The 14,082-nt window shown below is 42.5% G+C and overlaps 1 protein-coding gene across 1 annotated transcript in view; it reads right to left on the bottom strand.

The window, feature by feature from the left end:
- The window catches only part of ALDH9A1 (aldehyde dehydrogenase 9 family member A1), a 34,844-nt gene extending 21,089 nt beyond the window's left edge, over positions 1-13,755 (bottom strand). The window contains exons 1-3 of the mRNA XM_053606642.1: positions 13,532-13,755; positions 11,318-11,463; positions 432-561 (exon numbers count right to left, since the gene is read on the bottom strand). Of these exons, the coding sequence (XP_053462617.1) occupies positions 432-561; positions 11,318-11,463; positions 13,532-13,712 (457 nt within the window). The 5' untranslated portion in view covers positions 13,713-13,755. The remainder of the gene's footprint in view (positions 1-431; positions 562-11,317; positions 11,464-13,531) is intronic.
- Between the last annotated feature and the right edge of the window lie 327 nt (positions 13,756-14,082).

Here is a 14,082-nt window from a genome sequence, read left to right as displayed (position 1 = left end):
CTCGGTAGAGTGCCGTGGCCTCACACAGCTCACAGCAACCTCCAACTCCTGGGCTTAGGTGATTCTCCTGCCTCAGCCTCCGAGTAGCTGGGACTACAGGCGCCCACCACAACGCCCGGCTATTTTTTTGTTGCAGTTTGGCCAGGGCCAGGTTTGAACCCGCCACCCTCGGTATATGGGTCCGGCGCCCTTCCCGCTGAGCCACAGGCGCCGCCCCATTAACTTTCATTTAATCTTTAAAACAACCCAAGAAAGCAGAGATTATTATCGCCAGTTAAGATAAGGAAAGATAAAGTAATTCCCAGGCCATTCAAGTAGCACGTGATATACCCAGGACTTTAACCCCAGTTTGTCTTAATTCCAAAATCTTTGCCCTTTTCCAGTAGGTTCTGTTCTTGTCAGCCGGTCACAGGGGCCAGGTGAGGACGTACCAGCCATGGACCCAGCCAAGCCTGCATAGTACTCCAGGCACTGCCAGGAAGTGTCGATGTCGAAGCGGGCCTCAAAGATGGACTTGCCGTTGTTGATCGTCTCCACAGTGGCAATTTTCTCCTTCCGTTCCTTTGGGTGAAACAGGAGACCAGATACAAGACATATTATGAAACATCTTGACCTAGTCAAAGCTTAAATAGAATACATCCTTTGATTTTTAAAAACAGAAACAGCTTGAACCTTAAATGAAAATGAAAGAAATGGCACATGGCGGCACCTGTGGCTCAGTCAGTAGGGCGCCGGCCCCATATACCGAGGGTGGTGGGTTCAAACCCGGCCTCTGCCGAACTGCAATAAAAAAATAGCCGGGCGTTGTGGCGGATGCCTGTAGTCCCAGCTACTTGGGAGGCTGAGGCAAGAGAATCGCCTAAGCCCAGGAGCTGGAGGTTGCTGTGAGCTGTGTGATGCCACAGCACTCTACCGAGGGCAATAAAGTGAGACTCTGTCTCTACAAAAAAAAGAAAGAAAGAAAGAAAGAAAAAAGAAATGGCAATGTTATGTTTGAAAGAAAGATAAAAGCTACTGCTGAACAGCAGTTCTGTTCTTCCCCTCAAGTTAATTGACAAAGATTTAATATCACAACACATTTTAAGATGAGTTAGTAAAAGAACATTTTGAGAAATGAATGTTGTATGTATTATGTGTACAAATTATGTATATATGTTTGTGCATATCTAATCAGAGAATAGTCCTTATGGAAATTATACAAAATAGCTTAACAGGCTCGGCACCTCTGGCTCAAGCGGCTAAGGCATCAGCCACATACACCTGAGCTGGCGAGTTCGCATCCAGCCTGGGCCCGCCAAACAATGACGGCTGCAACCAAAAAATAGGTGGGTGTTGTGGCGGATGCCTGTAGTCCCAGCTACTTGGGAGGCTGAGGCAAGAGAATTGCTTAAGCCCAGGAGTTGGAGGTTGCTGTGAGCTGTGATGCCATGGCACTCTACCCAGGGCGACAGCTTGAGGCTCTGTCTCAAAAAAAAAAAAAAAAATAGCTTAACACAAAATTGCATTCAAGAAGTAACACAATACTTTAATTCACCCAAAAAAAATACAGCATATTTTCTTTTTTCCTTTTTTTTTTTTTTGCAGACAAGGTGGGGGTCTCACTATGTTGCTTGGCCTGGTCTTAAAATCCTGGCCTTAAGCAATCCTCCTACATCAGCCTCCCAAAGTGCTAGGATAATAGGTATGAGCCATCACCATCCCATCTGGCCCTCTTTTCTAATATTTTCTTTTTTTCTTTTTGAGACAAGAGTCTCAAGCTGTCACCCTAAATAAAGTGCCATGGTGTCATAGCTCACAGTGACATCCAACTCTTGGGTTCAAGCGATCCTCTTGCCTCAGTTTTTTCTATTTTTAGTAGAGACGGGGTCTTGCTCTTGCTCAGGCTGGTCTTGAACTCGTGAGCTCAAGCAATCCACCTGCCTCAGCCTCCCAGAGTGCTAGGATTACAGGCATGAGCCCTAATATTTTCTTTTTTTTTTTTTGCTGGGGCCGGGTTTGAACCCACCACCTCCGGTATATTGGGCCGGTGCCTTACTCACTGAGCCACAGGCGCCACCCCCTAATATTTTCTAATACTCAGCACTCATCAACACTGTTTTGAAATTCAACTTACTAAAGGTAAAAAGGTTCTAGAGATGGTCCAGGAATGAGCTAAAGGTTTAGGAAATTAGACCTAAATAGGAAAGGCCTGAGTGCCCCATGAAGGAGGGGGACCATCAACAGTTTTTCCCCTGGGGTGAGTGTGATCAAGCGTATAGCAGCAGGAGGACCATGCTGATGGCAATGGACAAGATAAATGCACCGGGGCCAGGGCTGGAGACAAGCAGATAATCCAAATACACAATCTTTTCTTTATTTAAATAGTGTTGTCATCATTTTTGTTGTTGTTGTTGTTGTTGCAGTTTGGCCAGGGCCGGGTTCAAACCCGCCACCCTCGGTATATGGAGCCGGCGCCCTACTCACTGAGCCACAGGTGCTGCCCATGTTGTCATCATTTTTTTTTTTTTTTGTAGAGACAGAGTCTCACTTTATGGCCCTCGGGTAGAGTGCCGTGGCCTCACACAGCTCACAGCAAACTCCAACTCCTGGGCTTAAGCGATTCTCTTGCCTCAGCCTCCCGAGTAGCTGGGACTACAGGCGCCCGCCACAATGCCCAGCTATTTTTTGGTTGCAGTTTGGCCGAGGCTGGGTTTGAACCCACCACCCTCGGTATATGGGGCCAGCGCCTTACCGACTGAGCCACAGGCGCCACCCATGTTGTCATCATTTTAAATAACATTCTCCTTCTCCTTTTAAGGCAAATGATAACTACTTTCTTTTTCTTTTTTTTGAGACAGAGTCTCACTTTGTTGCCTTTGGTTGAGTGCTGGGGTATCATAGCTCATGGCAACCTCAAACTCTTAGGCTTAAGTGATCTTGCCTCAGCTTCTCAAGTAGCTGGGATGATAGGTGCCTGCTACAATGCCCGGCTATTTTTTAGAGACAGGGTTTCACTGTTGCTGAGGCTGGTCTTGAACTGCTATGCTCAGGCAATTCACCTGCCTCAGCCTCCCAGAGTCCTAGGATTACAGGCCTAAGCCACCATGCCCGGCCAATAACTACTTTCATAAGGAGACTCCAACTGAAAAATGACTGAGTCCCACAGAAAAGTTCCCAGCTGATTCATTGCCATGCTTAGTAGCTTAAAAAAAAGTACCAGAAGATTCAAAGTAAAAATGAGAACATATGACTAATAAACATACAAAAAAATGTCCATTTCCTCTAGGAATCAATGGGCTTCCGGCCAAGATGGAGTAACAAGAACCAGATTCACTCTGCCACCTTTAGTGACTAAAAATACCAGATAAAGTACATGAACAATAGTTTTCAGACATCAGGCACTCAGGGCAGTGATGCCTAGGAGAGGGGAACCAATGAGGTAAGCCTCACAATCACCGCAGCTTACTGGCCTGGGAGAGTTTTCAGGCCACAGCACAGGGAGGATGAATCCAGGTGGGCCCAGCAGATAACCTGAGTTAAGGAGACAGGCTGAAAGTTCAGGGAACATACAGCGACTACAGTCTTCAAGGGTGAATATGGAAGAGAAGACAGCTGCACAGAAAGCAACCCTGAGAAATCTGCAGAGTTCCCTGTGAGCACCGATTTGAGGAAGCTGGGGAAAGAACTACCAAAGAACAAAAGGCGAAAATCACGCCCAGAACTCACACAGAGCTAGGTGTAGCTCAGGTTTCCACCAGCCAGGGTAAGAAAAAAACCTTCATTAACACACAGAGAACAGAGTTAGGCAGTCACAGAGTATTCAGTAATGGGGCAAAATAAGCTGATCTAAAAGCAAGCCTTATAAGGATCAAAACTGATTTCAAGTAACTTCTTTGCACCCCAGAACAAAGCTCAAGAATATTTTTATTTATTTTATTTATTTATTTATTTATTGAGACAAGAGTTCCACTATGTTGCCATTGGTAGAGTGCTCTGACATCACAGCTCACAGCAACCTCAAACTCTTGGGCTTAAGCGATTTTTTTGCCTCAGCCTCCCAAATATCTGGGACTACCGGCGCCCGCCACAACGCCCAGCTATTTTTTTGTTGTAGTTGTCATTGTTGTTCAGCAGGCCCGGGCTGGGTTTGAATCTGCCAGCCCTGTGGCCGGCACCCTAATCGCTGAGCTATGGGCATGAAGCCAAGAATATTTTTAAAGCATAAGAATATTCATCACTCAACAACATAATATGCTCTAGTGATTCACTAGAAATCAAATGTCTAATGATCAAAAATAATCAACATCCAAAAAGTGTTGGGGACCAGCTCCAAACTACACTGAGTTCTTTCCCAGTGACTGGCAGAGAGAGAATGAGGGAAAATGAACAGTCAAGACACAAAGAGAAAATTGTTTTAAAGAGCTGAGTCGGGAGTCTGTCCACCTTTAAGTGTTGAGGTGGAAGCTCCTTGCTCTGGGCTAGCTCTGTTTTTATTATATACATTAAATGGGGTGGGGGTGGTGGTTAAACCTTTTACATCATGGTTCTTGCTGGGCTTGCATTTTCTAACCAAACTATTTCTTTAATTAACTACCTTAACTGTACTGATTTATTTCTTACTTTCCTCGATCTAAGTTATTTTTGATCTTAATACAAACAGAGCCTGGGACAGGAACACAGTCCAGGTGCAGGACATCAAGGCCAATCCCAATTGGACCATGCAAACAAATCCCAAGATGAGGAATTAAGCCCCCAGGAAGCCTTGTGAGTGGTCTGGCACTGTGCCATAATAAGAAATGAGAGGTGCACAGGTCTTTGCCCTCTGGCCAGGGCTGCAGGCTGGACTGAACAGGTCCCTGCCCCGGCTGTGGGAGGGCAGGACTGACCATTTGTATCTGGAATGTTGAGAAACAAAAGACTTACAGGTGGGTCTTTCTTTTTTTTTTTTTTTTTTTTTTTTTGTGTGGTTTTTGGCCAGGGCTGGGTTTGAACCTGCCACCTCTGGCATATGGGACCGGCGCCCTACTCCTTGAGCCACAGGCGTCACCCTGGGTCTTTTTTTTGTCATGAGGAAGTTTGAATTACAAATTTCAACCAGGACACAAAAACACATTTCTTAGTTTTGCATCGTTTTTATGTATCACCTTATAAATTTTTGTCAGAAACACGATTAAAAGCAACATCTGTCATAATAGAAATTGTTGCATTTAAATAACAATATATTGGAAAATGTTTCAATTTTACCAGCCTAAAGAAAATGAACAAAATGAACCAATTAGGTGTACTTTAAAAGGGTGGTGGGGCGGGATTTCTTTGATCTGAACAATCAGGTTTTGTTTGTGGAATTTTCCCACTGAGCAGTTATCCCTAAATCCCAGGGAGCTGCACTTAGCCCCAAAATGCTGGACTTGACAAGTGATAAGTTTTAAAATTTGTCATTGTAAATGGAACAGTATTTGTGTAACATCTGAGATGTAAAAGGTTGATTTTAGTTCAAGAACTACAAACAAAATAGAAAGCTTTTCACTGTGAAATACAATATATTGCTTCCTATCACGTATTTTTCAAGTACTTAGACAGCATGACATAGAAAACATCTGGCTAATTTATTTGACTGTACAAATATATTTTGATAATTTTTTTATATTTTCATAAACTTTTACAGATGTAAAATTAGAGAATTTCATTTGTTCTTTGGAGTCTATTATTCCATTGTACATCACTACAGATTTTTCACTGTATAGCACAAATTTCTTTTCTCTCTTTTTTTTTTTTTTGTTGAGACAGAGTCTCATGTACCATCCTCGGGTAGAGTGCCATGATTTCACATGGCTCACAGCAACCTCTAACTCTTGGGCTTACATGATTCTCTTGCCTCAGCCTCCCAAGCAGCTGGGACTACAGGCGCCCGCCACAACACCCGGCTATTTTTTTGTTGCAGTTTGGCCGGGGCTGGGTTTGAACCCGCCACCCTCAGCATATGGGGCTGGCGCCCTACTCACTGAGCCACAGGCACCGCCCAATATAGCACAAATTTTTAAGTTAAGAAAACATCGAGAACCTATCAATTTGGGATGTTTGGTATTTTAAACCAAGTGTCAGTAGGTTAAATTACATTAAAATAGGTGTTGGTCCAACATCTAATATGATGTGAAGGGTTTTTTTACATAGAAAGCAAATTTTTCTAATTTAAATACACAAATGTAAAACTCAGTGTGTTCTTTAGGTTTACTTGATAGAAATTTCTGTAAACTGCATTTTATATTGCAGAGTATTATATCACTGTACATTAAAACATGAAACTTCATAGGTTTTGTTACTTGAAGTAGAATAAACATCTACAGAAAGTTAAAAAAAAGAAAGAAAGAAAGAAATGAGAGGTAAGGGGCACTTTCCCCTCACCTCCCTGAGAGACTTTTTCTCTCCTATTGGAGATTCAATTAGCCTTCTCTCAGTAAATCTTCCCACCTCTGCACTCACTCCCTCCCTCCAAGAGAGTAGTCCCACCTGCAAGAGCCTGGCTTCTAAGTTAGAGACCTTGGAGGCTAGTCTCGCTGGGTGAAGAGGGGTGTGGGAGGGGTGAAGCTCCCACAACACAGTCTCCTTGTTTTAAAGGGCCGGGCTTCAAGGTGTGGCTCTTGCGACAGACTTTGGATTTCTCAGTATTGATGCTGTAGTCTGAATGTGTACATGCTTTTCTCTGACCCTCTTCTCTCCTGTCTCTGTTCCCTTTGCCCATCATCTGCAATCATTTTCTTTCTTTCTTTTTTTTAGAGACAGAAGTCTCACTTTTTCACCCTTGATAGAGTACCGTGGCCTCACAGCTCACAGCAACCTCCAGCCCTTGGGCTTAGGTGATTCTCTTGCCTCAGCCTCCCACGTAACTGGGACTACAGGCACCCGCCATAACACCCAGCTATTTTTTGTTGCAGTTTGGCTGGGGCTGGGTTCCAACCTGCCACCCTTGGTATATGGGGCCAGAACCCTACTCACTGAGCCACAGGCACTGCGCTGCAATCATTTTCTTAATTCAATTCCTAACTTACTTACAGTAAACAGTTAAGAACTAATTTTAAACTTATTAAATCACTATTTCTAGCAATGCAAGCACATCAAGAGATGACTCTTCCCTTACGTACCCACAGGTCCACACCAAAAGAGTAATAAAAAAAAAATTTAACCAGGAGACAAAACTAATCAATAGAAAACAGATCTAGAAATAACAGATGATAGAACTGATAGACAAGGACATTAAGTTACTAAAGCTACATTCTATATGCTCCAGAAGGCATAGGAAAACAGAAGCATGTTAAGTGAACACATGGAGCACACCCAAAAAAGACCCAAATTAAACTCAGAGATGAAAAATACACTGGATGAAATTAATAGCACATCAGACACTGTAAAAGAGTAGTGAACTTGAGTCATAATAATAGAAATTATTTGAAATAAGACACAGGGAATGGGAGGAATGGCCGGGGAGGAAAAAACCCACACACATGCAAACTCTAGGGGAAAAAATGAACTGAGCATCAGTAACTTATGGGATAGCTTCAAGCAGCACAAAATATTTACAATTCTAGGACCTAAAGGAGAACAGACAGAAGAGGGTACAGAAAAAATATCTAAAGATCTAAAGGAATGATGGCCAAAATTTTTCCAAATTTAATAAAACTATAAATTTACACATTCAAGAAGATCAATAAACCACAAGCAAAAAAAAAAAAAAAGAAAGAAGAAGAATTGAACATCATAATCAAATTGCTTAAAGCCAGTAATAAGGAGAAAAATCTTAAAACCGCCAGTAGGGGGAAGGGAACACATTACATAGACACAGAGAAACTAAAGTAAGCTTAACCACAAACTTCTCTTCTGAAACAATGCAAATTCCAAAGGTGGTGGAGCAACATCTTTAAAGTACTTAATCTAGAATTATATACCTACCATTTTTTCAAAAATAAAAGCAAAAGGAAGACCTTTTTGGCCAAAATCTGAAAGAACACCAGCAGACCTGCACTGTAAGAAATGCTAAAGAAATTCCTTCAAGCTGAAGAAGTAGGATAGAAGATATGTGGAATGTAAATGTCTTAGCACAATAACTAAGACAATGCCAGGAAGGCTATGTTAACCAGTGTGATGAAAATGTGTCAAACGGTCCATAAAACCAGTGTATGGTGCCCCATGATCACATTAATGTACACAGCTATGATTTAATAATCAAAAAAAAAAGAAAGTATCTGAGGGTTAATAGTTATAGGTTATAGTCAGGAATATGTTCAGTTATTAAATAATTTTAAGTGAAGGTAGATCCGGAACATGTTCTTAGACCAGAAATTTAAGGAAAGGTAGTAATAAGTTTTTGATTATGAAAATACATAGGTATCAAAAGAAATAAGGAGAGAGGAAAGAAGATTAATATCAGATTACATTTCATAGCAAAAATTATTAGCTAATATTCAGGATTACAATAAAAGGGCCAATTCTTTCTTTTTTTTTTTTTTTAGACAGTCTCACTATGTCACCCTTGATAGAGTGTCATGGTGTCACAGCTCACAGCAACCTCAAACTCTTGGGCTTAAGCAATTCTCTTCAGCCTCTCAAGTAGTTGGGCCTAGAGGCACCCGCCACAGTGCCCAGCTATTGTCGTGTTATTGTTGTCATTGTTGTTTAGCAGGCCCTGGCTGGGTTCAAACCCACCAGCCCCAGTGCATGTGGCCGGCGCCCCAAGCACTGTGCTATGGGTGCTGATCCAAAAGGGCCAATTCTTAAAAATCTCACATGCTCATACACTAAAAAAAAAGCATGACAAATTAAATAATCTATTATCAGCTTTGTGTTATCACCTTCAGTCTATCAAATTAAAAACAAATTTTTAACAATTTCCACAAAGCAGCACAAAGAATAAATGAACCAGAGGGGGGATTGAGAAAATAAATCACAGAAGAGACACAGATTGCATAAAAGATAAAGAGATGGGATTGGAAGGTCTGGCCCAGCTGATGATTGCAGCCAGCCCCTAACTCTGTGGACAGCTTTATTTATATAGTGCCTAAACAAGGTTGCTTATACTAACAATGTTACAAATCAGCAAGGAAAGCCTGTGGAAATATTTTCATCTTACAAGGTTGAGGGGAAGTAAATGATGTTGAATCTTAGTACATGAGGTAAAGATTAACTTTAGGGAGAGAAGGCTATGTGCTTTTAGGCAAAACATAGAAAAATACAGAAGCTACATGACTTCTGGCAGAGGGAGCAAGGAGAAAGGACTATTGTTGTTTTAGGAAGGGAAGAAAAGCAGTTGGGGGTCGTTCCTTGAACACACCTCCTAGGCTATGGGGGTCTTGCCACCTCACAATCCACACTCCACATACAATAGGCTGGGCACAGTGGCTAAAGCCCAGCACTCTGGGAGGCTAAGGCAGGCAGACTGCTTGAGTTCAGGAATTTGAGACCAGTGAGACCCTGTTTCTACTAAAAATAGAAAAACTGAGGGAAGAGGACTTCCTGAGCCCAAGAGTCTGGGGTTGCTATGATGACAACATGGCACTCTACCCGGAGCGACAGAGTGAGACTCTGTTTCAAAAGAAAAGGCAACACCTGCAACACAGTGGGTAGGCCACATACACGGAAGCCGGCCCAGGCCAGCTGGGACAGCAATGACAACTGCAGCAAAAAAAGTGGCCAGGCGTTTTGGCAGGAGCCTATGGTCCCAGCTACTTGGGAGGCTGAGGCAGGAGAATCGCTTGAGCCTAAGAGTTTGAGGTTGCTTTGAGTTGTGACACCACGGCACTCTACCCAGGGTGACAGCTCGAGATTTAAAAAAAAAAAAAAAAAATTTTTTTTTAAACAATAGGAAAAAAATACAATAGATCCTCCATAGTTGACCACTTCCCTACACTGACCAACTCCTTAAGTTGACCTAATTTTCACAGACCAGACATGCACTACATGTATGTCAGTACAGGAGGTCTAGTTCCTTATGTTGACCACCTCTGTATATTGACCACCTTGTTACAGACCCTTGGGTGGTCAACTTACAGAAGTTCTACTGTATTTTATTGGTAGAAAATTCTCCATGGTCTAGGTTTTCTTAGTATAGAATATTGGCAAATTGATTGAATAGCAAAAGCCTTGAAAAGCAGAAATAGTGTCTGCCTACAAATAGAGATCTCTGGAGAAATTTGGAGTTGTAAAGCTCTCTGATTCCTGTTGCTGGAAATATCTGCTTATATTCCAGGAATAAATGTCCTCCATCTTGACTCTGGAGATTTGCTTGATAAGTCATCTTTCTCTCTCTCTAGAGAAAAGGATGGGCTGATGTGCCAGCAGCCCCCGTATGAGTCTCACAACCTTAGGGCTCCTCTCCCATGGTGTAACTCGCTGCAGGCACAGAGTAGCACCTGCTCTTACTGCATCCCAGTGGAGATTGGGGCTCAGAAAACTAGTGCTAAGGCATTGCCTGGATGCTGCATTGTGCTGTGAACATTAAACCACGTATTTCTGTGATCCAAACAGTCTCAAGTTTCTTTTCAGTATATATAGAACATGCACATATGTTATATACGCACGGATATGTATATATATTTAATACATCTATAGAATACATACAGTATATATACACACATCCTTACAAGCAGATAACTCAGACCCTTAACAGTTTGATTTAGAGTCACCACAGTCCTACTACTCAGATATCCACGATTCAAATTTTGATGTACTATATTCTTCTGAATTTTTTAACTTTCTGTAATGAGCATCTAGTACTTCTGATTAACTTTTCTTTTAAAGGTACATCTATGAATCTATGAAATCTTCCTAGGCAATTAAGATAACATACTTGAAACTTTATCAGAAAACAAATCTGAAAAAGAAAGGTGTACTTGGGAGTCATCAGGAGGAGGAGGAAAAAGGAAACAAGTACACAAACCTTTTTTTGTTTTTTAAAGAAGCACATTATAAATCAAAACAAAGAAAAGAAAACCTAGGGCAGCACCTGTGGCTCAAAGGAGTAGGGCACCAGCCCCATATGCCGGAGGTGGTGGGTTCAAACCTAGCCCCTTCCAAAAACTACAAAAAAAAAAAAAAAAAAAAAAAAACCTGCCCAGGGAGATATTCAAAAGCCAAGATCCAGACAGGAATTACTGAATGAAAACTTGTTTTATATCCCAAGGTGAGCACGTGGAAATGTTTTTCTATTTCATAAAAATGTTACGACCTAACACAGCATCAAAGCCTAACTGCAAATCATCACAAAGAACTCTTGGAGCAATGGCAATGTATGAGAAGTTTTTCTGGAAGGAAAATTAAATACCTATCCTTTAAATAAATTAAAACCTACCCTTATTATCCTGGCAGCCTCCAAAAGGATTCGGCAACGCTCCATGCCAGATTTTTTACTCCATATTTTAAAAGCAGCCTTTGCATTTTGAACAGCCAAATCTACTTCTTTTTCTCCTGAACATGTGAAAGTAGCTATCACACGGCCTGTAAAGAAGGGAGAGGTCAGTGTTAGCTCAAATTGTTGCCACACTTTAAAATAAAATAAATGCATCAATATTTCTTAGGTATCCCAATCTGTTTTTAAGTATGGTTTGATTGAGTGACCCCCCTCTCTAGCAGTTCTTAACTATAATCCGTAATTACTGACCCCTTTTAGGAGTCTGATAAAAGTAGCAGAACTCTCTCTAGAAAAATGTACTTAACCACATCCCAGAATTACAGAGTTGTCCCCTAACTCACCAGGATTAAGGGTTAAGAATCCTTGCCTTCCACTGTTTTATAGTTGGGTTTACTAACATTAACTTCCTATAAACCATTTTACAACACCCCTTAACATTGTCACAGAGCTCTGGGGTGTTACAAAAAATCAAACTGGAAAGTAACCACTCCACTGGGTAATGAACCATGATTTTAACATAGGCAAATCCCTTGTCCATGTTTTTATATCATACTACTGATACTTGATAAATATGGGTAATAAGCAATAACATCAAGATAGGATATCCCTAAAAACAAAAAAAAATGTTTTCCTCAAACGAAAAATTTCCAGGCTCTTCTTTTCCTATTCCAACTTTATATTCCCTGTCCCTATTTTCGAGCAAAATATAAAACAGTCAGTTCTCCTAGACCCATGTCCCAAGGGTTGTAACTGATGCTGCCAATGAGAATTCTTTTAAGTATGCCAAATCAGCAGTTCCTTTTCACAAGAACTCCTGGGACTCTGCTTTCTCCAAGGAAATTTCACAAATCTGTAATTTCTGTTACAAACATAAATGGCCAGTTAATAATGGCAGTTACTAAAGATCACTTACATTGTAGGTAATTAAAATAAAGAGCAATTTTACTTTCTTTTATAACAATATTGGGTGAGGGGCAGAGAAGCTTTTTCTTCCTATGTATGGAGAACTGTGATCATGTAGCCCCTTCCAGTTCTGACATGTCACCGTTCTGTGGTTTAGTGTAGATGGTCAATCTTACATTCTCTGGTCCCTTGCAATCCAGTTTTATTGCTCTGGTTACATTTGGCACAAAATATTTACATTTTTCTCCCCACAAATAGTCCATGAAACCCAGCGAAACAAACACATAGCAAAAAAGCAAAGAAACAAAAAGCTTCTTCCTTCTTAGCTTGGTGATCTTCCAAGTTCCTAGAATAAATGCACTGCCCAGCACAATGCTTGACACGGATTAAATACTAGATTAAAAAGTTTGGGGCAGTCAGGATGAAAAAACTGTGGAGAAAAGTGTGGAGCATACAGTTAATCAATTTGTATCATATACTTGAAATCTGCTAAGACAGTAAATCTTTTTTTTCTTTCTTTTTTTATTGTTAAATCATAGCTGTGAACATTAATGCGATCATTAAGACAGTAAATCTTACACGTTCTCACTACCAAAAGAAGTGGTAACTATGCAGAGGTAGTGGTTATGTTAATCAGCCTGTTTGTGGTAAATTAATCATTTCGCAATATACACATATATTATAACATCACAGTTTACATCTTAAGTATTTGGAATCTTTATATGCCAATTGCACTTCGATAAACCTGGGCAGGAGGAGTACTTGATAAAGGATTTTTTTTCTTTTACCAATGTTAAGTTCTAGGACAGAAATAGTTTAAAATAGAAGACGATGATGCAGTCCTCATTCTTATTCCCGCCCATAATCACCACCAGCGTTCTTCTGGATATCCTCCTGAGCACACAGTTGAGGACATCCCATCACAACAGTACTAGCCTTAAAAATTAATAAACTGAGGCGCAAGTTCACGCTCTGGGACTTTGTGGACTCTCTTCTGGCTGCTGCAAAATTCTCCCGACCCCACCACCAGTTCTTCCTTTCCCCCCCACCTCCCGTCCTTGCCCTCGCGTTTCCACAGAATCGCGAGCTGCCTGCACGCACATCTTTACAGTCTCCACTCTCTCTGTGCTCAGTAAACCTTCGCCGAACGCACGAAACCAAGGCAGGCGGTAAAACCCGCGCGCCGCCGCGGCTGGCGTGCGGGCGCGCCCCCGGCCCGCCGCGCCCCCGCAGCCCTCTCCGCGCGGTTACCGGTTGCCGGTTCGAACGCCTTCTCGGTGCCTGAGGCGTCCACGGGCTCCACACGGGCCCCGCCGCGATAATTGAGCGGCTGTGACACCAGGAAGGTGCCAGTGCTCATGGCGGCGATAGGGGCAGCCCGAAGAGTGCAGAGAAGGGTGGACAACACGGAACGGCCAGTTCTGGGAACCATAGGCTGTGCGCGGCTCCGGGACAGAAATTCAAGGGTCACGGGGCGGGGCGTAGGGCATCGGGGGCGGGATCGGGGCGGGGCCCTAGGACGGGCGGGGCTGCACCGAAATCCCGCTGGGTTCAGGGACCTCAAGGCGTTGTTGGGGCCTCCTGGGGCCTCCTGGGGCCCCGCCTGGGAGATTCGGCCGGGCAGTCAGTCACTCGGGTAGTCCGCGGCCCAGTAAGGCCCTGGCCTAGCTGGGGAGGCGCCCTCTCCCATCCCCCACCCTGCACGGTCTCGGAGGGGCGGAGGGAGGGGGAAAGGACTTCCTTCTTCCTGATGGATATTTGCGTAATACTTCACAGGAGTTTTCAGGTTCATCTTTGCACGT

Source organism: Nycticebus coucang, chromosome 10 (assembly GCF_027406575.1).
Source record: "Nycticebus coucang isolate mNycCou1 chromosome 10, mNycCou1.pri, whole genome shotgun sequence".
Lineage (NCBI taxonomy): Eukaryota > Metazoa > Chordata > Mammalia > Primates > Lorisidae > Nycticebus > Nycticebus coucang.
This window is presented reverse-complemented; position numbering and strand designations above follow the sequence as displayed.